Raw genomic sequence first — 23,643 nt, forward strand, 5'->3', positions numbered from 1 at the left:
CAACTCTCCTCACCGAGGTGGGAGGTTAGGTGTGCTAGGTTTAAATTCTAAGTGATGTCCAAGTTACCACTATCAGTCCAGTTGCATTTAATGTGTCTATTAAACGACCACGGTTCTGGATACACAGATAGCAGTCTGCACTGCCAGTCCAGCCGTGCTCATGAACTAGCACAGCCACACTGCAGGGTTTGGCCGCGTTCAATGAGAAACTGCGACAACCAGCTACTTAACAGTGCAGTTTTATTTGTGCAACAGATAGACAGGGTTTTGGATCGCTGGTGATAGTGACTGTCTGCAAAAAGACACATGCAATGTTATGATGTTATAAAGTATAAAACACGTGGAAAAGTTATGAACAATACAGCCTGGCTATAACTGTTAAAGAGTAACTCTCTAGAGTTTAGCACTTAGTTTAAGTCTCACCCAAGGTGTCCGAAGCCGGGGAGAAGAAAGGCTTAGCCCATCGGCCGGTCCCAGGAGTCAGTCTTGGTGCATCTTCCCTTAACTTGTTCTTGGTGGTGTCTTTCCCACTTTTCCCCTCATTTATTCTCTTTTTATACTTCTCTTTACTCTCAGGTGGAGCTTGAGTGACTCTAGTCATACATTCTTTGATTGGTGCAAAGTTCTCTCACTGTCATTTAAAGGTTCAGTTCATTTTAAATTTACTGGGCATGCTCCCAGAGCGGGGGATTCACTCTCTTCAGGAGGGCCATTTGAGTAGGAGGTTTCGATCTCCCACTACCACAATTATTTTACCCTAGCATCCTTCAGTCTTATCTTTTCAGCAATTTTCTTTTAGCAGTTTGCATGTCCTCCTCAGAAGGCTTTGAAGTGCTAAGGGGGCCTAGTTCCCGACCTTCTCTTGCAGATAATGAGGCTTTTGCTTGGTCTTTGACACATTTGTTGGCCCAGCAACAAACATCTTCTCATATATTTTACAGCCACTATGTAGCTTATCAGCTGTATGGTACCATCAGGTTCCCAATCCTGCAGTGAGCACAGCAGAGCCTGGCTGTGGTGTCTCCACTCTGCTCCACCCTCCCCTATTCCTCTAGGATAGCAGCTTGTGTGGCTTAGGGACCTGTGGTGATGTCAGTTCCATGCATGCCAACCATCCTGAAGGCGATAGCTGTATTTTACCCTAAAAAGCTTTCTGTAATACTACGCTTCTACTAGGACCCAGTTTTTCTCTAATTCCCGCCCCACCCCACCCCCCAAGGGTGATTTTCCCACCCTGTGAGACCGAGATGTGCTCAGCACCAGGCAGGCAGAACAGAGGAGCATTTACCTTCACCCAGGGGGTCTGGCGCAGGGTGGATGGATGCTGACTCAGCTCCAGGCACCAGCACTTGTTCATTCCAACTCACTGTGTCTTTACTTAATGGGAAAATAATGGTTATATGGTTTTGGAGTTCCCTCCCTGCTGCAGTGGCACCAGGCTTGCCACTGCCCCAGCCCCTGGGCAGGGATGTGCCAGTGCTGACGTAGCCAGCACAGGGGTGCTGTGCCTGTGCTGTGGCTGGAGGGTTGGCAGCCCATTGCTCTGCCTGGGGATGAGAGTGCTGCTGGATCAACTGGAGGACAATTCACCTCCTTCCCTGCCACAGCCTCCTTTAACAAAGGGCCAGGCAGAGAAAAAGGCAGGCAGGCAGGGCAGTGGGCAGGCATCATTCCTGGGGCTGCCTGTGGTGCATGGGGCCCTGGACCAAGGGACAGGCTAGGGTGACTGGTCCTGCCCTGACATGCTGTACCAGCAGAGCATGTGCCAGGGGGATGCACCATCCCGTCCCACTGGCAGGAAGGGGCTACCACAAGAACCCTGGTCCTGGTGGCTGCTGGGGGCTGCAGGGGAAAAGACACATGCCCTGGACGAGAGCATGTCAGCATGTTGCACATTTCCTCCACTTTGTTTTGTTTCTTCCTCCATCAAAACCAGCTGGGTCCTGAGTCATATCCTGAGCCTAGCATGGCCAACGGGCAGCACAAAGGCAGCCATGATCCTGGAACCCCAGGACTCTTGAGACACCCAGGACCATGCTGCCTGTTCACAGCCATCACCCAGAGCTTTCCTAATGCTGCTCCCTGCAGAACTCCAGCAGCCTCCCTCCCTGGCAGCAGAACTCACAGGGGCAGGGGCAGTTTGGGTCCTTAGCAGGGAGGCAGTGACCTTGAGCTTGCCCCCATGTTGCCATGCCCAGATTCATGCGTTCTGGGGTTGGGACCATCCCCGTGGTGAGTGCTGGCTCCTGGAGGCTTGGCTGCACATGGAGAGCAAGCAGAAGGAAGGGGCTGACTCTGACGGTTGGGACATGGGTGGAGCAGGATGGGATGTGATGGGATGAAGAGGGGGATGGGATGAGGATGGGATGGGATAAGGATGGGGACCCATCTCCCATTACCCTCCTTGTGTCATATTCCCTGGCGGTGGTCCCCCAGGAGAGCCCTGGCCCCACACCTGAGTCCCAGCATTGGCAGTGGTCTCCTGCTCCCAGCCCTCCTCACAGCCATGAGGATCCATGCTGACAGGGTTGGGAATCTGTGGCTGCCCTGGCAGCTCCTGTGGAGTGGTGGCAGACCCAGCCCTGGGGAGATGCAGCAATACCAGACTCACCAAGATGGGCCTCGGACCTCGGACCAGAGCAGGTGGCCACAAGGAGGAGAGCAACCAGGGTGGCTGCAGGGACCTTCATTGTGCTGTGGGGCTGAGGGAACTGTGACTGGGGCTGAAGCTTCGGGGCTGCGGGGCTCTCCTCTGCACGATACTCGTCTCCTGTGGCAATGCACTTCTTTTACCCCTGGCTGTTGTGCAGGTGCAGGGTTTCAAGGAAAGAAAATGAATGCATCGTAGCAAAGAAATTATGTTAGGATTGCCCAGGTTTGCTGAGCTAGAAAAGGAAAGGAAGCCACAGAATGGGCAGTGCTGGCCACTGGTCAGTGCTTCCAGCAGAAGTCTGAGCCTCCCTCCTTCTCCAGCCTGGTCCTGGCACCAGACCCTGCATGTCAACAAGCACACATGGCAAGTTCTGGCTGTTATGAGTCAGGATCTCCAGGTTTCTTGCAGAGGGGCTAGAAGGGAATTTGGGTGTCACGTTGTCCTTGGAAGACCCTGGCTTCTTCTCTCTCAGCAAAAGAATCAGGAATCAGGGCGCTAAGCAAGAGTACCTGTGCTGGGGTACTCTGGGGTACTTAGACTAGCCAGTCTAAGCTGGCTAGAAGGAAGGACAGGGCATGTCAAGGGGCAGTGACATTCCTTCCGTCCATACACAACAGCCCTGGGCCTGTCCCCAAGTCCCAGATGAAGAAAAGGGGATGAGTAGGTGTAAGGACGTTTGCCAGGTGAGATGGCGGATCACGGTGGTCACTACACAGTCCCGACATTCCCATGCCCAGATAGACCCATTCCTGCCGCTGTGAGACGGAGCTGAGGTCAAGGTGCCACAATAGGCCCCGCTCCCCGCAGCCCAGTATTCTGCAGCTGCGCTGATGGACCTGAGGTCAAGGCACCGTGATACGCCCCGGTCCCTCACGACCCAGTGCCCCACAGCATGGCCGGAGGAGGGGACCCGACATTGCAGCCGGACCAGACTCTGGCCCCCCTGGCGCAGGGACCCTGGCACAGCGCTCCCAGTAAGATCACTGGCACAGGCTGCCCAGAGGCTGTGGAGCCCCCTCCTCTGCAGACGTGCCAGCACCACCTGGACACAATTCTGTGCAGCCTGCTCCAGGAGGGCCTGCTTTTGCCGGGGGTGTGGCTGCCCCGCTGGGCCCGCTGTGTGGCAGTGGAGGAGGAAGAGGACGAGGATGAGGGCTGCGGATGAAGTGCCACCTCCATCCTGCAGGTCCTTCTGCTGGAGGCACCGGCTGGTGCAGCGAGTGAGGGCGATGCAGCGGGACCAGACCCTCTGCCTAATCTGCCGGGACGAGGTGGCGGGGCGGCCCTGTTATACCACCATGGTCTGCCCCAGCCGCGCCAGCACCTGGTTCCACCGCCGCTGCATCCAGGTAGGCGCCATCGCCCCGGTCCCTGACATGGTCAGCCTGGTGGTCACCCCGTCACCCAGCTCCGGGGAGCGAACGGGTCCCTCCCGCCACTGCTGATGCCGATGCCACCTCTGCCCTAGGGCCAGGCGCTGCGCTCGGGCCTGCACCACTTTCGGAGCCCTCTGTGCCGGGACATGACAGCCTTCCAGGCAGAGATGTTCCGCTTGGGCATCAAAATCCCCAACAGGTCGGTACCCTCCCCGCTGCCTCCCTTGCCCTCCGCAATACCCCAGCTGATCCCCTCCGGCCCTCCTGGGTGCCGACGGGGTGTCCCCCATGTCTCCGGTGCTGAGTGCTCCCCTCTTCCCACAGGGATGCTGCCTGGGAGGAGGAGGGCTCTCTCCTCGACTTGGTGCTCTGGCAGAGCTCCTGCGACGCCGACCAGTGCCTGTGCCCTCTGGGCCGCGACCAGGCAGAGCAGGCGGGGTGAGTGCCGGTGGCCCCGGACCCCGCAGCCCCAGTGAGGACACGATGCCTTCGTCTCCTCTGACGGGCAGGGGTGGAGGTTCCCTGGGATGCTGAGCCAGGCATGGCGCAGGGTGCGTTCTGGCAGCTCAGCCCCGGCTGCCAGGACGGGAGCAGGGTAGAGCTGGGCTCGGCACAGTGCCGGGGCTGTCGGCCCACTGCTCGGGGACCTTTGGTGGCAGTGGGTACCGTTGCTCTCCGCAGGCCCTGGAGAGTCCTGGTCTGCAGCTCCTGTGGCTCCCGTGGGACCCGCCAGTGCTGCTCCGCCCTGGAAGATGCCACCGAGTCCTGGGAGTGCAGGGACTGCAGCGGCACGCACAGCGGTGAGGGGGGCAGCGGGAGGACAGGGTGCCCAGGGCGTGGTGGCTCCCACAGCCACTGGGGACTTGGGGACAGGCGCTGTGACGCGTGGAGGGAGGGAGCGTGGCAGGGGCTTGTTGTGCTCATCATCTCCCTGCCCCTTGCAGTGCCCGACATTGCAGCCGGACCAGACTCTGGCCCCCCTGGCGCAGGGACCCTGGCACAGCGCTCCCAGTAAGATCACTGGCACAGGCTGCCCAGAGGCTGTGGAGCCCCCTCCTCTGCAGACGTGCCAGCACCACCTGGACACAATTCTGTGCAGCCTGCTCCAGGAGGACCTGCTTTTGCCGGGGGTTGGACTAGACGATCTCCAGAGGTCCCCTCCAGCCCTGACCATGGTGTGGTTCTGTGACCCCTGGCACTTTGGCTGAGGAAGTTGAGCAAGGCTTCTCAAGGGACAACCTGACATGCAACTGCCCTCCCAGCTGCTGTGCAAGAAACCTGCTGATCCTCACTAACAGAAGCTTGAACTTTGCCCGTGGGCTTGCTGATGTGCATGAGAACTGTAGGGCAAGAGCCTTCGCTCTTCCCCATCCTCCAGTGCCGGGCAAGTGCAGATGCTCTGAGGAGGGAGCACCAGTCCCTGCAGGCCCCGCTGCCATCCCTGTCATGCAGCGGCTCCTCTTCCCTGGGCTCCCTCTGCTGTGTCCTGGAGCCCTGGCCTGGTGCGATGGCAGAGCCAGCCGCAGTAACGCGCATGGGACTTGCCCGGTCCCCCAGAGCCACCTGGGTGCTGGTGGGGAAGCCGGGGCTCACCCTTGGCCAGGCCATCCCACTGGAGCTGCCAGAGGGGCCAAAGCACAAGGAGTTCCCCACGGATGGCAGGGACAGGCCGCAGAGCCCCGTCGATGTGGAGCCACCCCCTGCAGCCCCTCGGCCACGGTCACGCATAACCTCGCTGAAGAGCTCATGCGCATCGTCCAGGACACCCTCGTGATGGCCATGGGGTACCAAACGTTTCTGCAAGTGCTGATGGCCAAGTGGCGAGGGGCGGCCTGTGCTGGGGCCCTCCCCAGGGTTCCTTCCCCCCTGCTCACCAGGGAAGAGGAGCAGCCCCAGCCAGGGGGTGCCAGGGCTGCTGGGGACCAGAGTGTGGCCCCAGGGCCTTAGAGCCGAGCTGCCGGGGGAAGGTGCGCACACGGACAAGGCTGCGGATGGGGACAAAGACCAAGATGAGGACACGGGCCCGGGCACAAGTAGCCCTGTGCAGCTTCCGTACCAGCATCTGGCAGAATGGCGGCATGGTGTCGGCTTCGGAGAGCCAATTACGGATTTGTTGTGAAGCCGCTGTATGAGCTACTGAAAGCTTCCTGCAGTGGCTGCATTGACTGGACAGAAGGGGGTAACGCTGCTTTCAAGCGCCTGGAGCGAGCTCTGACGGAGGCCCCCGTGCCGGCATTACCCATGCTTTTAATAAAGACCTTTGATCTTTTCACCCAGGAGAGAGAAAGTACGGCCTTAGGAGTTTGGCACAAGTTTTTAGGGCCCCAGTGGCACGCTGTAACTGACTTCTCCCAACAGCTGGATGAGCTGAGCTCAGGATGGCCTGGATGCCTTCAAGCAGCAGCAGCAACTGGGCTACTGGTTCACGATTCCCCAAGTTCACCGTGGGGCAGAAGGTTACCGTCTAGGTACCACACTTGGTCATGACGGTACTGAAACAAAAAGGAGGACATCGGCTGGCCCCGGACCATTGAGGAAGTCTGCTCCAGCCCCCAGATCTCAAGAAGCAGGCTGGGAGCTGTATGCTGACGGCAGCAGCTGGCCCCGAGAGGGATAACGATTGCCTGGGTGCGCTGGAACTACCATCGACGAGGTTAACAGAATCACAAACTTTGCCCGCAAAGGTCTCTGCTCGGGAAGCCAAACCGAATGCCCTCGCGAGGGCACGGGCCCTGAGCAAAGGGAAATGAGCCCCCACACGGGCAGGCTCCAAGTATGCCTTTGGATCGGTTCATGCGCATGGAGCTCTTTGGAAAGAGAGAGGACTATCATCTGCTCGAGGAACTGTGCTCAAATATGCGCCTCAGATCCAGGAATTATTAAAGAGCATTCAAAAACCAGTGGCGGCCGCAGTTACGCATTGCAAGGCACGTCAAGCTGGTAAGAGCGCTCCAGGATTAGGAAATCAGTGGGCAGGTATGGCTGCAAAGGGGGCTGCAGAGAAAGGTATCCTGACTCTGACCCCTGCAGAGGGGAGAGTCCCGCCGGAAGCACCGCCAAAACATGATGAAAGAGGATAATAAGTGAATAACTAAGTCACTGGCCGAAGAACGGCTAAAGGGATGGGCAGTTCCACTGGGGAATTGAAAATTCAGTGAAACTCCTCCGCAAGGCACTTGTAAGTAGGGCCACGCACAGGTTATCAGATCCATTACAGGGAGGTGTGAAATACGCCTTAGAGACAATCCAAATGCTACTAAGAAGCTGATCATGGGGGTGACTAAGGTAGGAAATTCTCCTGGAGATTATTGGCAAACAGATTTCACCGGGTCACCCAGAAAAGAAGGATATCGATACATTTTGGCCTTGGTCGATACCTTCAGTGGATGGCCTGAAGCTGGAAAGCTTGTTGAACCAACAAGGCGGGGGAGGTAGCCCAAATCCTGTTACAAGAAATTATTCCCCGCTTTGGTATGCCTTCAGGAGTGCCATCAGACCATGGGTCCCACGTTATCGCTGGAACCGTAAAAGAGTTGGGTAAAAATTTGTTCCTAACCTGGGATTACCGCACTCCATACAGACCGGAATCTAGCGGTCAAGTGGAGTGGGTGAACTACGCCCTTCAGCAACAACTCGGAAAAAATGGTCAGGAAACACCTATGACTTGGGTTCAGGCACTACCTCTGGCGGCACTGAGAATCAGGTTCCAGCCTCGAGGGAAGGGCGATTTGAGCCCATACAAGCTGTCGCATGGATCGCCCCATCAGGCTGCACATACACCCTCTGATACCCATCTAACAGGGCAATGAAACGGGAAAACTCAGCTAGTTTCTTTAGGGAATATTTATTTTTAGGGAGTATTTTGCAGGAATTTCAGAAGTACGCGACGGCGCATAGATCCTTGGAACTCGACACACGGCTCATCCTTTCCAGCCCGGAGACCGGCTGCGTATCGAGTGGTGGAATGCAGAACCTCTAAGGGGAAAGGGGAAAGGACCATATCGCATCCTTTTAACAACCTCTACAGCCGTCGAGAGTTGGGGCAAAGGACCCTGGACACATTATTCAAGAATTAAACGAGCCCCTTCATCATGGACAGCAGAACAGCTGGCCCCTCTCAAACCTTTAGAAACGGCATTAATGAATCGATGGGACAGCAGAAAAGGCCAGATAAATTGTTAAATCAATAGCTATAGGCATTTGTAGCGTGGTACAGTGTTTCCCACTGAAGCAGTTAGGAGGAAGTTGCTGTTCATCCTCCTACTGAGCAGCATAAGCCTAAGCGAAACACAGGAGAATGTGATCGCAAAACTGGTGCGAGAGCTGGGAAGAATGAGAAACCCAAGCGGCATCAGAGCTTGCGTTCCTGTACCTCCGGCTGTGGGAGACCCAGCACCTCGGGGCCTTCTCCCAGTTGATGACAGTTATTTAGAATGGGTAGGTCACGTCACCGGCAAGGCCCACAAAGCTGGGGCGTCCCATTTTCTTGGCAAAAAGGGCCGGTGTCGACAGCGAGGAAGCGAGGGACTTCACGCTCCATTGACCAGAGGGCATAAAACTCTGTTTTCACCAGGAACTGGTGAGTGCCCCCTCAATTCACCAGCCCTAGATTTAGGATTTGCTTCCGGAAGCCTGGATACAGTGCCACTTAGATTCCGTATAGGAAAGGCTACCCTGTGAAGTACAATTAGCCTGCCAGAATGTGAAGACTTGAAGAGGTCCCCAAAACCATGGTCTAAATGAGTTGAAGGGCAATGGAACTGCACCTCGCGTGTTTGAAGGCGTCCTTGACGGGGACACCAAAACGCGTGGAATCTGACCCTGTCGAAACGGAACTGCACCAAGGTTGTTGATGGAAGGAAAATGAGGATTTTGAAAGAGGGATTCTGGATAATGAATACCTGTAAGCAAAATCAAAATCAGGGAAAACCTTGTTCCCTAGGCCTCTCTGCTCCGAGCCTCTTGGTACGGGCAAGTGGAGATGGATACTAGACAGCGAGACTAGAGCTTGCAAAAATAACTCGACCAGTCACCCTAGGTGGACTGACCTTATGCCCCACATGGAGACAGAAACCAATCGAATGTAAATATTGGGGAAAAATTAGAAGAGCTCAAAATGCAGAAGAGCCCTGGCATGGACCCCCCACTTTGGAACTGGCAAACTGGGGTCTTGGCAGCTTTATTCTAGCTGGCTTAATGGCACTAGAGGATGGATAGTTGCTAGAACATGGAACACGGCAAAGGGAAACACTAGCTAAAGCAGTGGAAAAGGGATTCAAACTGATGGGTGAACAAGTACAAGCAAATAGCAAGTGTGCTTTACAGAATCGGCTGGTGTTAGCTTTAGTACCGGCTGAAGCACATGGAGTATGCGGGTACGTAAAACTAGATGTTGCTCACATGTCCCAAATGCTACCGAGGATCTCCAGAAACAACTGGATGAGATGCAAAGGGCTGCCTCAAGAGTTAGGCGGGCGGTCAATAACCGGGCGCCTAGCGAATCCCTTACAAACTATCCTTGTTATAGGTATCGCTGTCGTAGTTTTGTTGACAACATGTAGCTGTATCAGATGGAACCTCCCTGGAAATCTATGTTGCAAGATGAGCAAATATTATAGTTATCTGATCTAAATGAGGCTTTTGATTTTGAAGATTCAAAGCCTCCAGAAAAAAAAAAAGTGTGTGCGTGTGTTTGAATTGATGCCACAGTATAGATACCTCTGTATATACATTTATGGCAACCTGGCCCAGGAACTGGATGGGCACCACTGTGAAGAGCCTGGGCATGGGCTGAGGGTCAGGGGCAAGATCTGGGGGTCTCCCCTGCACTCACTGCATCTCCAGCTCAGTGTGGGCTTCTCCACTCAGAAGCACGCCTGGGGCGAAATGGGCCCTGGATGTTCCCCACATGCTTGCACCCCTCTTACCCACTCGGGTGCAGCCCGAGGGGTTTGAACATCCCGTTTCCCTCGGCTCTCTTTGGGGTCAGCAGAGGCCAATGTTCTAGAGGGGCATGTGGTCGGGGTACCGATAGCACCGCGTAAACACGCTGTTCCGTGCACACGCAGGTGCGAGGACGTCTCCAGAAAGGACTCGGAGGGGCTGGATATTGAGCGGTGGAGGGTGCCGACGGGTCGTAGGTTTTTCCTTTTCCTTCCCACACAAAATTCCACTGTGCTTCATGGGTAGGCAATACTCTACACTTCAATGCTGTTTCTCAATGGACAGTTTTTCCAAAACATGTGGGATCTCCAGGTTTAAACCTTGATGCCGGAAAACCCCAACAAGTACGTATATGCCAAATAAAGGCTCGCAGCTCTGGGGCACACCAGGTTTCCTTCCACTGGGTCCCACGACCATGTTTCACAGCTCATTGTTTGTGAACAATTCCTTAGGAAGTGTTCTCATGGGCTCGGGGATTTATTTCCCGTGTATCAGCTGTTACGTGCATTGGACAAAACAATATGGAAGGGACCAAGCCCATACCCCATCTGAACAGGCCAAACTGGGGACAATGGGACGTTAAATTTGTGGTATATGGGCTCACCGTGGGGTCTCGATACAAACCGGATCCCGCCTTTCCAAGGGGTCCAGACCCCCTGCTCAACGGGCAGCTGGTTGAGGTGCCCACCAGGCCCCTCTCTGCCAAGCTGCTTTCCAGCCGGGCGTCCGCAGCCTGTGCTGGTGCCGGGGCTTGTTCCTCCCCAGGGGCAGGACTCGGCACTTGCTGCACCCAGTGAGGTTCCTGCCAGCCCCTTTCTCCAGCCCAGCCCGGTCCTCCGAAGGCAGCGCAACCACTGGGGTGCCAGACACGACCACCCCCCATTTTGTGGGTGCCAGCAGTGCCCAGTGCCAGCCCGTCCCCACTGGGGTTGGGCACCGAGGGTGTCACACTCCCACCTGCGGAGATAGATGGATGGAAAAGTCACAGCACCGGGGCAGAGGAAATATTTAACATTCCAGATGGGGGGGCACTGCGGGAGGCTCCCAGCCCTGCACTCCTGCAGCCGCTCACTGGCAGGGGAACCTGTTCCTCTTCTGGCACCAGCGCTGCCACCACAGGGGCTTGTAGAAGCGGATGCGGTGGGGCCAGCAGTGGCATCTCCACCAAACCTTTGGGCAGCCCCAAGACGGGTGCAGCCCTCCCTCATGCACCGTCCTGCCCATGCCACGCTCCCTCTCTCCACGCAGCACAGCCCTGGGCCTCTCCCCGGGTCCCAGATGCAGGCAGGGGGATGAGTGGGCGTGGGAGGCTTAAGACCAGGTTAAGCAAATGCGAAACCCCATCGGTGACTATACACGCTTGCAGCGCTGTGTCATAAAGAGCCAGGGCTCTTGAATAGATGCACGCAACCGCCCCCAGCTCAGGGGTGTGTTTACCAGTGGTGCTGGAGAATGACCGTCCAGAACGTCCCAATGCCCCGCCACCCCCTATTCTGCAGCTGCGCTGACGGACGTGAGGTCAAGGCACCGTGATACGCCCCGGTCCCTCACGACCCAGTGCCCCACAGCATGGCCGGAGCAGGGGGCCAGACCCTCCTTGCGTCCCCCCTGCTCAAAAGGCGGTGTCAGGCCCCAGGGTGGACAGTGAGTGCAATGCATCCCCTGGGGACCTGCCAGAGGGGCTTCTGGCCAATGCCCACCTCTGGAAGCAGAGGCCACAATGTCCTCCGGCCTCTCCCCCATCCCACTTGCCGGGACGAGGTGGCGGGGCGGCCCTGTTATACCACCATGGTCTGCCCCAGCCGCGCCAGCACCTGGTCCCACCGCCGCTGCATCCAGGTAGGCGCCATCGCCCCGGTCCCTGACATGGTCAGCCTGGTGGTCACCCCGTCACCCAGCTCCGGGGAGCGAACGGGTCCCTCCCGCCACTGCTGATGCCGATGCCACCTCTGCCCTAGGGCCAGGCGCTGCGCTTGGGCCTGCACCACTTTCGGAGCCCTCTGTGCCGGGACATGACAGCCTTCCAGGCAGAGATGTTCTGCTTGGGCATCAAAATCCCCAACAGGTCGGTACCCTCCCCGCTGCCTCCCTTGCCCTCCGCAATACTCCAGCTGATCCCCTCCGGCCCTCCTGGGTGCCGACGGGGTGTCCCCCATGTCCCCGGTGCTGAGTGCTCCCCTCTTCCCACAGGGATGCTGCCTGGGAGGAGGAGGGCTCTCTCCTCGACTTGGTGCTCTGGCAGAGCTCCTGCGACGCCGACCAGTGCCTGTGCCCTCTGGGCCGCGACCAGGCAGAGCAGGCGGGGTGAGTGCTGGTGGTCCCGGACCCCGCAGCCCCAGTGAGGACACGATGCCTTTGTCTCCTCTGACGGGCAGGGGTGGAGGTTCCCTGGGATGCTGAGCCAGGCATGGCGCAGGGTGCGTCCTGGCAGCTCAGCCCCGGCTGCCAGGATGGGAGCAGGGGAGAGCTGGGCTCGGCACAGTGCCGGGGCTGTCAGCCCACTGCTCGGGGACCTTTGGTGGCAGTGGGTACCGTTGCTCTCCGCAGGCCATGGAGACTCCTGGTCTGCAGCTCCTGTGGCTCCCGTGGGACCCACCAGTGCTGCTCCGCCCTGGAAGATGCCACCGAGTCCTGGGAGTGCAGGGACTGCAGCGGCACGCACAGCGGTGAGGGGGGCAGCGGGGGGGACAGGGTGCCCAGGGCGTGGTGGCTCCCACAGCCACTGGGGACTTGGGGACAGGCGCTGTGACGCGTGGAGGGAGGGAGCATGGCAGGGGCTTGTTGTGCTCATCATCTCCCTGCCCCTTGCAGTGCCCGACATTGCAGCCGGACCAGACTCTTGTCCCCTGGCGCAGGGACCCTGGCACAGCGCTCCCAGTAAGATCACTGGCACAGGCTGCCCACTGGCATTGGCAGCCCCAGGTGAGATTCTAGTGTCACCCCATGGGGCTGTCTTGCGTGGCACTGGATCTGAACTTGGGCTGGGGAGGACGAAGTACCGTGGGAGCTGCCTTGGGTCGAAGGACAACCCGCTCTGACGGAAGCAGCGATCCCATCGTGTTGGAAGGTCAAGGTGGTCCCTGTGGGTCCCTTCTTTCACATTGTGGCCCCAGCAGGGGCTTCAGAGACACCCAAGGTGATCGATAGCATTCTGTATTGCAGCACCAAAACTCCTGACTCTTCATTAACAGGCATATAGATATAGTTAAATTATTTCTGGGTTAGGTTATTAATTGGACATAGTTCAAAATATGTTTATATTTTCCTTTTTTGCAGCAATTAATATTTAGTTGAACTGAAGTAAGTTGAAGAGATCGCACTGGCAGCAACCTGGGTGGCCCTGGCCATGTCCCTGTCCCACCACCTGGCAACCCTTGGGACAGTGCTCCAGTCGTTGCACCCCAAGCCGCCAACAACGGTGGGTACTCACATCACCCCCGGCTGGGTGCAGCTGCTGCTGGTGATGTGGGCAGAGGATGAGGCCCCGTGGGACAGGGTGTTGCTGGTAGCTGAGGCAGCAGGCGGTGGGGACGTCATCTGTGAGTGCAGGGAGAGAAACGGACAGCTCTGGTGAGACCCGAGGCTACAGTACAGGCCCTGGCCCCACCGGTGCTTGGGTTTGCCCAACGTTTTTGCCATCTCTCGTCTTGTCGCTTGTTTCATATTCCCTGGTGGTGGCCTCCCAGGAGAGCCCTGGCCCCACGTTTGAGTCTCAGAGTTGTTGGCGGTCTCCTGCTCCCAGCACGTCGGCACTGCCCTGGCACTGGGATGCTGCACAGGGCACGGTCACACTTGTTACGGTGCTGCAGAGCAGAAGGTGCAGCCCCAACCATCTGGGGACATGTTTCTTGAGCCCTGTCCAAGGCAAAGAGGCTGGGATACTGCTGCCAGCTGCGGAGGAGCCATGTTTGTAGCGCAGCTCCTGCTCCCCTGGGGATGCCAGCTCGTCCCTGAGCCCAGAAGGCCCATGGTGATGAGTAACGGATGTCCGTGCCCTCCCCTGCAGATGCACATCCAGGCTGAGCCAGGATGGAGCCACCATGGGACTGGGCGGATGGCTGTCTTGTGCTGGGTCTAGAGGAGGACATGGGGTCACAGCAGCATGGCATGCCCCCAAAACAGCTCCCAGCATTTGCCTATCCACACCCCGGTCCTGGGAGCCTAGAGAAGCATGCGAGTCCCTTTCTCAGCTCGGGCAGGGAGGGGGTGGCAGCCAACACGATTTTGGGTTGAGCTGTGAAAGATTTGAGGTTTCACCAAGAAGTTTTCTGAGAGTCGCTTTTTCTCCCTGGCAGGAGGAAACCCTCGCTCAACCACTGCAGATGGGGAATCACAGATGGAGACGTCTCCAGGCTCTGGTCATCACCTGAAGCACCAGGAAAGACCCAAAGAAGCAAATGGGGGATGCGTGCATGCATGTGTGTGTGTGTGCCATGGGCTCCCCAGTACTCCCACCAGTGGGAGATTTACTGGCCCAAGTTTGCCACAACTTCCAGGCATTTTCCCATCACTCTGATGGTGGCTAATGGCACGTCTAGGGGATGCCTGGGCAGGACGGCTTCGGCTGTGATTTTGAGAGCCGACACGTTCCTGGGCAAAACAATTGCAATGTGTGTGAGTATGAATCTGTTCAGCGGATAAAGACCTAATGTGGATCTTTAATACTATTATTGCTAACAATAAATATCACAGTGCTATGGAGTGATGTTTGTACTTGTTAGCTGGCAGCATGCTAGCCATAGTTCATGATCCTTAGGGTTAAAAAGTTGTTTCACCATGGTGATGTCTTCACAATAACAGTTCTTGGCATTTATGGTTATTCTCTTTTTTTTTTTCTCCCCTCTTTTGGGCTTTCTTCCTTTAAAACCTGTCAAAGCTCCCCTTGTCCTGTAGCCCGACCCAGCGCTCTGCAGTACAAGGTGGGGCTCGGCTTGCGAGAGGACAGACACCTTTGGGGTTCTTCTCCCTGCCCCTGCAGAATTTGGGATGGCTGGCCTGTAGCAGGGGACAGAGCACCAGAGGGAGGAAACAAACATGCTGGCCCAGTGTCCCTTTGGAGGGGCCCCTACAGGCTGTGCTGGCTGCTTTCAGCTCAGGAAAAGTTTTTCCTCCTGGCTCAGTAGACCTGGATCTCAGAAACCTGGCAGCTCCATCCGCAGCGGGGTGCGTGGGCCACGGGCTGAGGCTGCCCGACATGGCCCGCAGCCAATGCCCAGCTGCAGCCAGCCGGTGCCAGTGGGCCCAGACATCAGGAGCAGCCGCTCAGGGACTGAAATACTGCAGAGAGACCCCCGGCTCAGCACAGCGGTGGCTGAGTAAGAAGATCTCCGGCTCCTACTGGTCTTAACTCTCATGGCATGAGGAGGGGCACGGGTCAGCATCTGCCACCCACAGCAGTCTTGTGGGGTGACATTGACGCTGGACGGGCAGGGATCGTCACAGCACTCTCCAAACTATCAAACTGCAACAAGGTCTATTGCCATCCCATACCAACACACTCTTCATGCCAGTCCCTCTGCTGCCTTCTCCTTGTCTCGCCTCAGCCAGAGCCCAAGCCCTCTCGCCCTCTCTCTGCTTCTTCCTCCTCTCTCTTCCTTGGCTGCACTCTCTTCCCTGGCTCTCAACCACTTAACTTAACCAGCCACAGCTGCACCTTATCTACATCAGCCAGCCTGCTGCCGCTGCAGCCAGCCCACAGCTGTATATTATCAGTGCTAATTAACCCAGCTTCATGCCTCTACAGGGATCACTTGTGCTCAGGCAATTAAGGAAAGGATGGACTTTGGTGGGGCAGGTGGGTGGATAAAAAACACTGTAGTGCAGAGTGGGAACGTGCTGAGATCAGAAGACACTTGTTCCAGGTGGGGCAGGGGAGAGGAGAGCCGGATACCCAGTGGTGAGGCACGACAGAGGTGGGAATGGGGAACGAGGACTGGGCAGCTCTGCCCAGCCTGGTCGTGCTGCACAGGAGAGCATGGTGAAAGGCCTTTGCTTTGCCCGTACTCCTTGGGATCCTCACAGCCGTTGCCCTCTGCACCCAGGGGACAGCAGGGACTGCCCTGGTGGGATGAGAGCTGGGGCAGCCTGGGGCGTGCAGGCAGGAGGCTCCTCCTTGAGGTGTCTGCACAGAGACCCTGCAGCTCAGGGTGTGTGATGGGGGCTCTTTGCTAGGCTTCAGCTCAGCCACTCCGGTGGCCTGGCACGGGGACTGCTCTCCAGACCGGCATTCCCATCAGCAGTTTTGGTGCTGGGATGCTGCCTGGCTTCTGCTCCAGCAGTAAAATCTCTGTGGATGTCTTGATGGTGAGGGGCGGCTGTGTTCTCACCTTGGCTTTCAGCTGGGGACTTCCCAGTTCCTTCCTTGGAGCTATTTCAAGGAGGTGTGAGAGGGGATATTTGGGGGGGACGGTGTGTGAGGGCTGTGCAGGGCTTGTGGGTGCAGGAAAGGAGGAAAACTCTGGGTGGGAAGCGAGGATGTGCATGTGTTGGGGGGTGCAGCTGAGGAGACTCTCTGCATGCTGGGGAAACCCATGCACGTGACCTTACAGATTACCATCCACGTGCTGGGATGACTGCCGTGCTTCTGCTGTGTCTTTTGGGTGGCCACGTAAGGTACGGCTGAAAAAATATATAAATTTTTCTATGAATATAATTGCCTACAGATATTTAGTGAAGATTCTAAAAGAAGGTGAGACAAAAAAGTGTATTCTCCCAGCTATTCCTTGTCAATAATCTACATCTGCCAGAACTGGTGGCTGAACACCGAACACGCCACCTGCGAACCATCAGTTGGGCTTGCTACTCCCTTTTGTAATTATTTATGCTTTTGGCTTTCATAGGTGCCTGACACAATGCACCATTCATTATTGGCCTCCAAAAGAAGCTTCCAGATTTCAATATTCTGTTGCCTCTTGTGTCTTTATTCAGGAAACACGGTGGGCAGATGAGGATTTCCCTTCAGCCAGAGCTGCTGGCAATGGGCACTGTGCTCCGAGGGAGCTGTGGTGAGGTCCAGTCATGTTGGGAAGTGTTTGCTGCCTTCATCCTAGATGGGATCCCGGTGTGGAATTGGCTCAGCGTGGGCAATTCTTCCCTCCTGCTCTAGGCCCTGGTGCCGTGGGAGGGTCCAGCTGCACCCACATCTCCTCCAGACCGAAGGCATGCCAGCTGGCACTGTTGGGAGCCCCTTGGGAATGCCCTCCTGCACTGGCTGATGCTGCCTGCCCAGCCCAGATATTCACCACCCATGCAGCCACCGTGGTGGCCTCGGGTCCATCACCCTTGACCAGATCCTTGCAGCCTCCAGCCCACCCAGGCTGAAATCCTCTGGGTTTCTGCCCCCACCAGCCCGCAGGAGGCTATTCCAGACCTTGCATCACTGCTGCTCAGACTTTTTTTCCCCCCCTCATTTCCAGGTGAGATCAATTTGCACCCAATTTGAACTCATTCATTTTTGCTCCAGGGTCATCATCTAGCTGAACTGTGCTGTTTTCCCCATTACCCTTGCTTTTTTCTCCCATTTACCCCCCACCCTAGCTATAGACAGCAAAACGGGCTAAGCAGCACATCACTGCTTCTAGAGTTGGCTGCTGATTTCCCCCACTATTTTGGCAGGCTTTCTGTGATCCCACTGGGGCTTGGGTTATCCTCTCTGGTACCTGGGATGCTGAAATTGCAGGTGAAGTCCTGCCATTGCCCTCTGCAACAGCTCCAATGCTTGCCTTCAGCGAGTACAAGATCTTTTGCGCTAGGCACCCTGGAGAAATTGTTGCCCTCCTTTTGCAGCTGTATTGCACACCTCTAGCTCCTAGCAGACAAGATCCTGATATACCAAAAAGCCTCTTTTTTTAGTCTGCGGAGCATGGCCTCGTTCCACATACAGTTAAATTTAATCTCAGTTCAATTAATCCAGCCTCTAGCATCCCTTGGGTACTTCTGAGCAATACTCAGCCCTTTGTCTATGTTGGCGGCATCTCCTGTCTTTGCCTCTTCCTCCTCCAGAGCTTGCAAACGCGTTGCCAACCACACCTGCTCGACACACAGCCGGCGGAGCCGGCACAGAAGCATTTATTTTCCTAATTCGTAAATAACAACTGCTAAATATAAAATGTTCTTCACTCCCCCTTTCCAAAATGCCACGGCAAAATGCTCTCGCAGCCCCCGATCAGGCTCACGCCGGCAGGCAGCAGATGTGCCTCCATTAAACGGGGAACCTCGGAATAAATTTTGCATGGTTTTATAAATCCCTGCCGGTCCTAGGTGGGGGCGTGTGTTTTTTTTCCCATGCCGTCTGCATGAGCTGTCAGGCTGAGCGCTGGCCTCCCTCCGGGCTGCAGGGAAACAGTTTATTATTTGCAAATATCTCAAAGCTGTTTCTGAAAAGATGGAAAGGATTAGGGACATGTCTGGTAACAAAGCAGAGCAGCAGAGAGCTGTGGCTCACAACGTTCCCCGTGTGCATGACAGGGAAGGGAACAAGTGTTTTGGGGACAGTGTTTGTGCCATTTACTCCCCACCTGAGCTGGCTGGATGCTCCTGCACGGCAGCTGCTTGACTTAGCAGAGGGGATGAGGTCAGGCTGGTGAGAGCGTCTCCATCGCACCCCTCTTGCAGGGATGCTAGGCAGGATGGTCATATCGGGGGGGTAGAGATGAGCCACCCCTGTCCCGTGCAGGTCCAATTCCCCAGGTCTGGCAGGAACGAGGCAGCCGCAGGAACCGAGCCCTGGCTTTCTGTGTCATTGGGGTTTCTGAAGGCGTACCTGGAAGTCCTTGCAGTGTGCAGTGAGATGTGAGACAGCCAAAAGCTGGCTCCAAGACATTGTCTCTGGCTTTGTCTCCATGTGGGCAAAACACCTTGTCCTTATCTTTGTGGCTTCGACATCTGTTTTCCTGTCTGCTTGGTTTTATTAAGTACCAGTTCAGTCTCCCTGAGGGGATGCTGCCTTGAAGATGTGAGCCAGCAGGCTGAGTCCATGAGTTTGAAAACCACGAGTACCTTTGCTGTGATGGTATCTGGGTGAAGGAAATGTTGTGATCCTCCAGCTGCTGGGGAAGGATCCCTCTGAGGCCATTTTCAGCCTGTCACACGCTGCTTCCAGGGAGTGTGTGTGTGGGGGGGTGTACACGGATGCCAGGCAGCCCCCAGGAGCAGCTCGTGGGTCTTGTGCCCGGGCTGAGCCAGAGGGAGTCTTGGCTTGCGGGCTGGAAGCAGAGTTAAAATAGTTTGTGTGACAAGAGGCTGCCCCTGAGGGAAACTTTTCAAACAGTCTTTTGATTTCCCCGTCTTCAGTTTCTCACAATCATATCCGTTTTTTCTTATTTTCCAGGTGAAGGCACGCGACTGCAGCGCCAGGTATGCTCTCCCCGTGTACAAACACGAAGAATCATCCTGTTTTCAGCTGCCTCGTGTTTAAGCCAAGCAGTCTGGCTCCTCAGCTCCAACTCCAAGACGATTTCCTTTCCAACCCACTTCTGCAGGTTTCCCCTGAACCCGCACCAGGTTTTCAAAGCACTTTGGGGCGTTTCCACCTGTGATGCTCTCACCCTGCCATGCACGCTCTGTAGAGCTGCCCTGCTGCACCCAAAGACTGGGACGCCGAGAGCCCAGGACTGCGACTTCCCCGGATCTCCTCACAAGGGTGCAACGCAGCAGTGGGTTTCAGGAGCTTGATCTTGGTGGAGGAGACAAGTTGTCTGCCTGGGGAAAATACGCAACTTTTGTCGTGGGTGATTTCAGATTCCTGGTAACCTTCACCCAGCAGCATGGCTTCTGTTAGGATCTGGACAGACCCTTAGTTCCAAACTATTTAATACTTTAAATCAATTAACAGATATGTTTTGAAATCTATTCACTCTGTAGTGTACTTACTCTGTGATTTGCTGATACATTTTTAATGACAATGTTACTGCAATTGAGAGTGTAATTGCAATATGAGACTGTTAGGCAATTGCTAAAGAAAACTCCTTCCAGAAGTTAATTGGCCATGATCTATTTTCCATTAAAACCAGGCTGATGCATTAATTTCTGTTACCAAGTTTTACAGCTTTGTAGACTGAGCTGTATATGAGATGTTTTTTTCTTTTTTTCTGTGTCCCTACGTGGGACCAGAACAAAATCAGCTCACCCCTAGCAACCTGGGTCATCTCTCGGTGGCTTGAACATGGGCTGTGGCTGGTCGCTGCCCCCCAGCTCTGCCCTGAGGTCCATCCCTGTGCCCTGACACAGGTGGGAAGGGCTCCTGGTCTGCTCCAGCCTCTTGCTGCCCATACTGGGGGACCTGAACAGCAAGCACCCGGGGCCCTCACTAGCAGCACAGGGCTGCTTTTGAGGCACCACCAAAAATACTTGTGCCTGTCTGTGGAGTGGCAACAACGGAGGATTTCTGTCCTCACACCAGACCAACGCCACATGCCGTCGCTCCAGCTAATGACAACATTTATTGGAGATGCCATTGGTGCAATTCTCAAATGTTCATGATTTCTGAAAGCAAAAGGAGCCACCTATTTTAAACCGCCAAAGACAACAAGGTTCCTCACGCAGAGTGCGGCTAAGCTAAGCTCTCATTTAAAGCCTTTAACCATGTTCCCTGTAGCTCTGGTGAAATTTTGCCAGTGAAAATGGGCAAATTTTCCAAAATTTTGCCAATTTTACAGTGAATGCAGTGAAACATCCTCCCTGTGAGCCTTTCTGCTAATTTGAAGACACCTCTGAGCAGACACCAGCCCCAGTGAAAACGTTCAATACTGGATGCCCTGCCCAGCTACTGGGGACTGATTAGAAGGTGTAATAGGATTTCCAGAAGAGGTTTGGGAATATTGGAAGTGTAGTTTTATCTCTTCAAAGATAAGTGCATGGGTCCCACTCAGCAGCTGAGACAAACGCCTTTGGCATGATGACCTACATGGAGAGCTGGATGAGCGGAGGCTCCTTGCAGCCACTGATGGGTGCCCAAAATGAGGGTGAAGCAGGTTTCTGGATGGGGGAGCTGCTGGCTGAGTGGCCAAGCTGCATCCTTGTCAAAGACAGTGACATTAAGGAAGGTGGGGGGTGCAGATTTGACAGTGAGGCCACTTATCCCCCCTCCTCCCAGCTCACCTCTCTGTGAGATTGTTCAGCTCACCAAACCAGCAGAAAATGACCTGGAGAGAAGAAAAGCTGGCTGTTTTCTGACTGGTTAACGAGCAAAACCTGCTGGGAGGGAGGAGGAGGAAGGACAGTGAGACCCCTCCATTGGGCAGCAGCAAGCTACCAGATCAGCCTTACTGGGTCACACAGCCACCCTCAGATGCTGCAGTCTTGCTGCTCCTTCAGCTTCTGAGCAAGCTGGAAGTGGCCTGATCTCTCTCCTCTGAGAGCTTCTAAGGGACAGATGACATACTTCTGCAGCCACAGAAGCTGACATGCTCTTGCTAAGAGGCAGCAAGCAGAGACACGCCGAATGCTGTATCCACAGGGACTGCTTGCGCTGGGGAAGCTGCTACATCATAGCAGCAGGACACAGACCTTCCAGCAGTGGTCTTGCTGTATGTGGAAGTGGTAAATAATTAGTATTTTATCTGCTTGGTGTGAAGCCAGTGAGGCATCCCTAATCCCTCAGCCTACTGCTGCAACAGGCCCAGTGCCTTCTCAGCACAGCCACAGTGTGACAACGCCATCCCCAAGGAGATGCCCAGGCATGGCAAGCCCTCTGGAAACCATCACCTTTCCCGGTGCCTTCCCATATATTAGCTCCCATCTGACTCCTTGACACCCAGGGATGGACCTCCAGAGGTGCTCCTCCCACTTGCTCTATGGCCAACCTGTTTCAGCCCTGGCCTCAGCAACTTTCGGAAAGTGCCAGCCACCTCTTCATTGCTCTGGCCTGACCCGCTGCCTCCTACCCCCTCTGCTCCAGGCAGACGGCACATCCGAGCTCTGGGCAGCAGAGCAGAGGAGCTGATGCACGTGCTGGCTGCTCCAGCAGTGACATGCCACGGAGGCTGCAACATCCCCCAGCCTGGGTGGGAATGTCATTCTGGAGCTCTGCGTGGATCCCGTACCACCAGCTGTGCCTCCACTCCTCCTCTCTCCCAGCCCTGACCTCAGTCTCCCTCAAGGCTCACAGATTTCAGCGGAGAAACCTCAGGGCACCACAAACCCACGCAGCTGGCTCCCCAGCATCCTCATCCAAGGGTCCCCACAGGTAACAGCCATGGCATGCCTGTACAGCCACCCAGACTGGGCTGGTTCAGTTTGTTACATCCCTGTCAAAATAGAGCTCAGGTAGAGCCCCATGGAAGGAGGGACAGGCTGCTGTGAAGCCTGGCAGGAAGGACACTTCCCGCTCAGAAGCGGGGAAAAGCTGTCTGACCCGGCAGCTGCTGGAAACAACCACTCATATCCTAGTGAAAGCTGACCCTGAGCTTAAAAGCTTTCTGCTCAGTAGGCACCAAAATACCAAGGTATAGAGACCAATGCAAAGATATAGACCGATACAATTGGGGATCCTACCTTCGCTCTATGGGACTGACTAGAGATCAGCTTTATTCAACAGCTCCAGCCTGCCACGCAGCAAGCACTGCTCCCAGATCCCACTGAATCACTCTCCCTAGATGCAAGAGGACATCCCCGCCACAAAGGCACAAGGCAGCTCTCACAAAAATGCTACTGAACTTTTGCAAGCCAGGTGCCTGTTAATATAGAAGTCACCACAATTCAGTTTTCTACAAGCTGTGGGCCACAGAATTGCTCTTGCAGCCCTTCCTAGCACCAACTCAACAGGCAACACTGCCAGAGTCAGCCTGGGGTTAAGGTAACTGCCAGCTGAGCTACATGCGTTTAAAACACTGGATTTTGTTTCCTTGTTCCACATCTGGTTATCATACACACCTCCTGTCATCTGTACCATGTCATACCATTGCTCCCTTCTGGCTTCTCCCCCCTGAACACAGGATCGGTTTCCTATGAAGGGCTTACTCAGATCCCAGAAAAACATTTCCTATGACTGTTGGAACCACAAGCAACTATCACCTCTAAAAAAAAAAAATCTGCAGAAAAAGCAGTTTCTTCAGCGTTAACTCCCATCCCCCCTTCAGCTGCTGACACCACAGCCTTGTAAAAATGTGCTCGGACACCTCCAAGTGTGAAAATGCCACATGGCATCTCTCTTTAAATACATACTTAAGCTTTCTGAGAAATGATCTTTTAAAATCACAACTGCCTTTGTTATCACTAAGAGGCTTTATATTCTAAACCAAATTATTACATAATCTCCCATCTGTTACCATCTGCAGCAATGCTGGGAAGGGGTGAAATGGCGACACCAGACATCAGTATTGAACCGGAAAGCCACAAGAACTCTCCAGAAAGTAACTAAAAACAGTTAGCAAAAGGGGACATGCTTTTTTTTTCTGTGCCCTGCTTTTCAACACAATAAAAATTTGAGCCTTGGTAAGCCTGTCTGGGATAGAGGCGCCAGGAGAAGAGATTGCCAAGGCACCTTTCCTTCAGACAGGCTGTGACACACCTCAGACCAAGCACTTGCTGACGGTTCCAGTTGGATTGTGAGTCACTGCCATTGAAAAATACTGCAGTCCCTATTTATCAACAAAGGCACAACACTCACTCCTTGTCCGTCACCCAAACTGTCATCATTTCTGAATAGAAAACCTCGAATATCTTAACATAGCT

The 23,643-nt window shown here is 55.2% G+C and overlaps 1 protein-coding gene across 1 annotated transcript; it reads left to right on the forward strand.

Annotated features, from left to right (window-relative positions):
• The first annotated feature begins 3,780 nt into the window (after nucleotides 1-3,780).
• Nucleotides 3,781-5,215, forward strand: LOC129784327 (G2/M phase-specific E3 ubiquitin-protein ligase-like). The gene is made up of 4 exons (XM_055802538.1): nucleotides 3,781-4,002; nucleotides 4,122-4,228; nucleotides 4,354-4,467; nucleotides 4,711-5,215. The coding sequence occupies exons 1-4, from the start codon at nucleotides 3,802-3,804 to the stop codon at nucleotides 5,042-5,044; spliced, it is 756 nt and encodes a 251-aa protein (XP_055658513.1). The 5' UTR covers nucleotides 3,781-3,801; the 3' UTR covers nucleotides 5,045-5,215.
• The last annotated feature ends 18,428 nt before the right edge of the window (nucleotides 5,216-23,643 follow it).

Source organism: Falco peregrinus, chromosome 4 (assembly GCF_023634155.1).
Source record: "Falco peregrinus isolate bFalPer1 chromosome 4, bFalPer1.pri, whole genome shotgun sequence".
In the NCBI taxonomy this organism is placed as follows: Eukaryota; Metazoa; Chordata; class Aves; order Falconiformes; family Falconidae; genus Falco; species Falco peregrinus.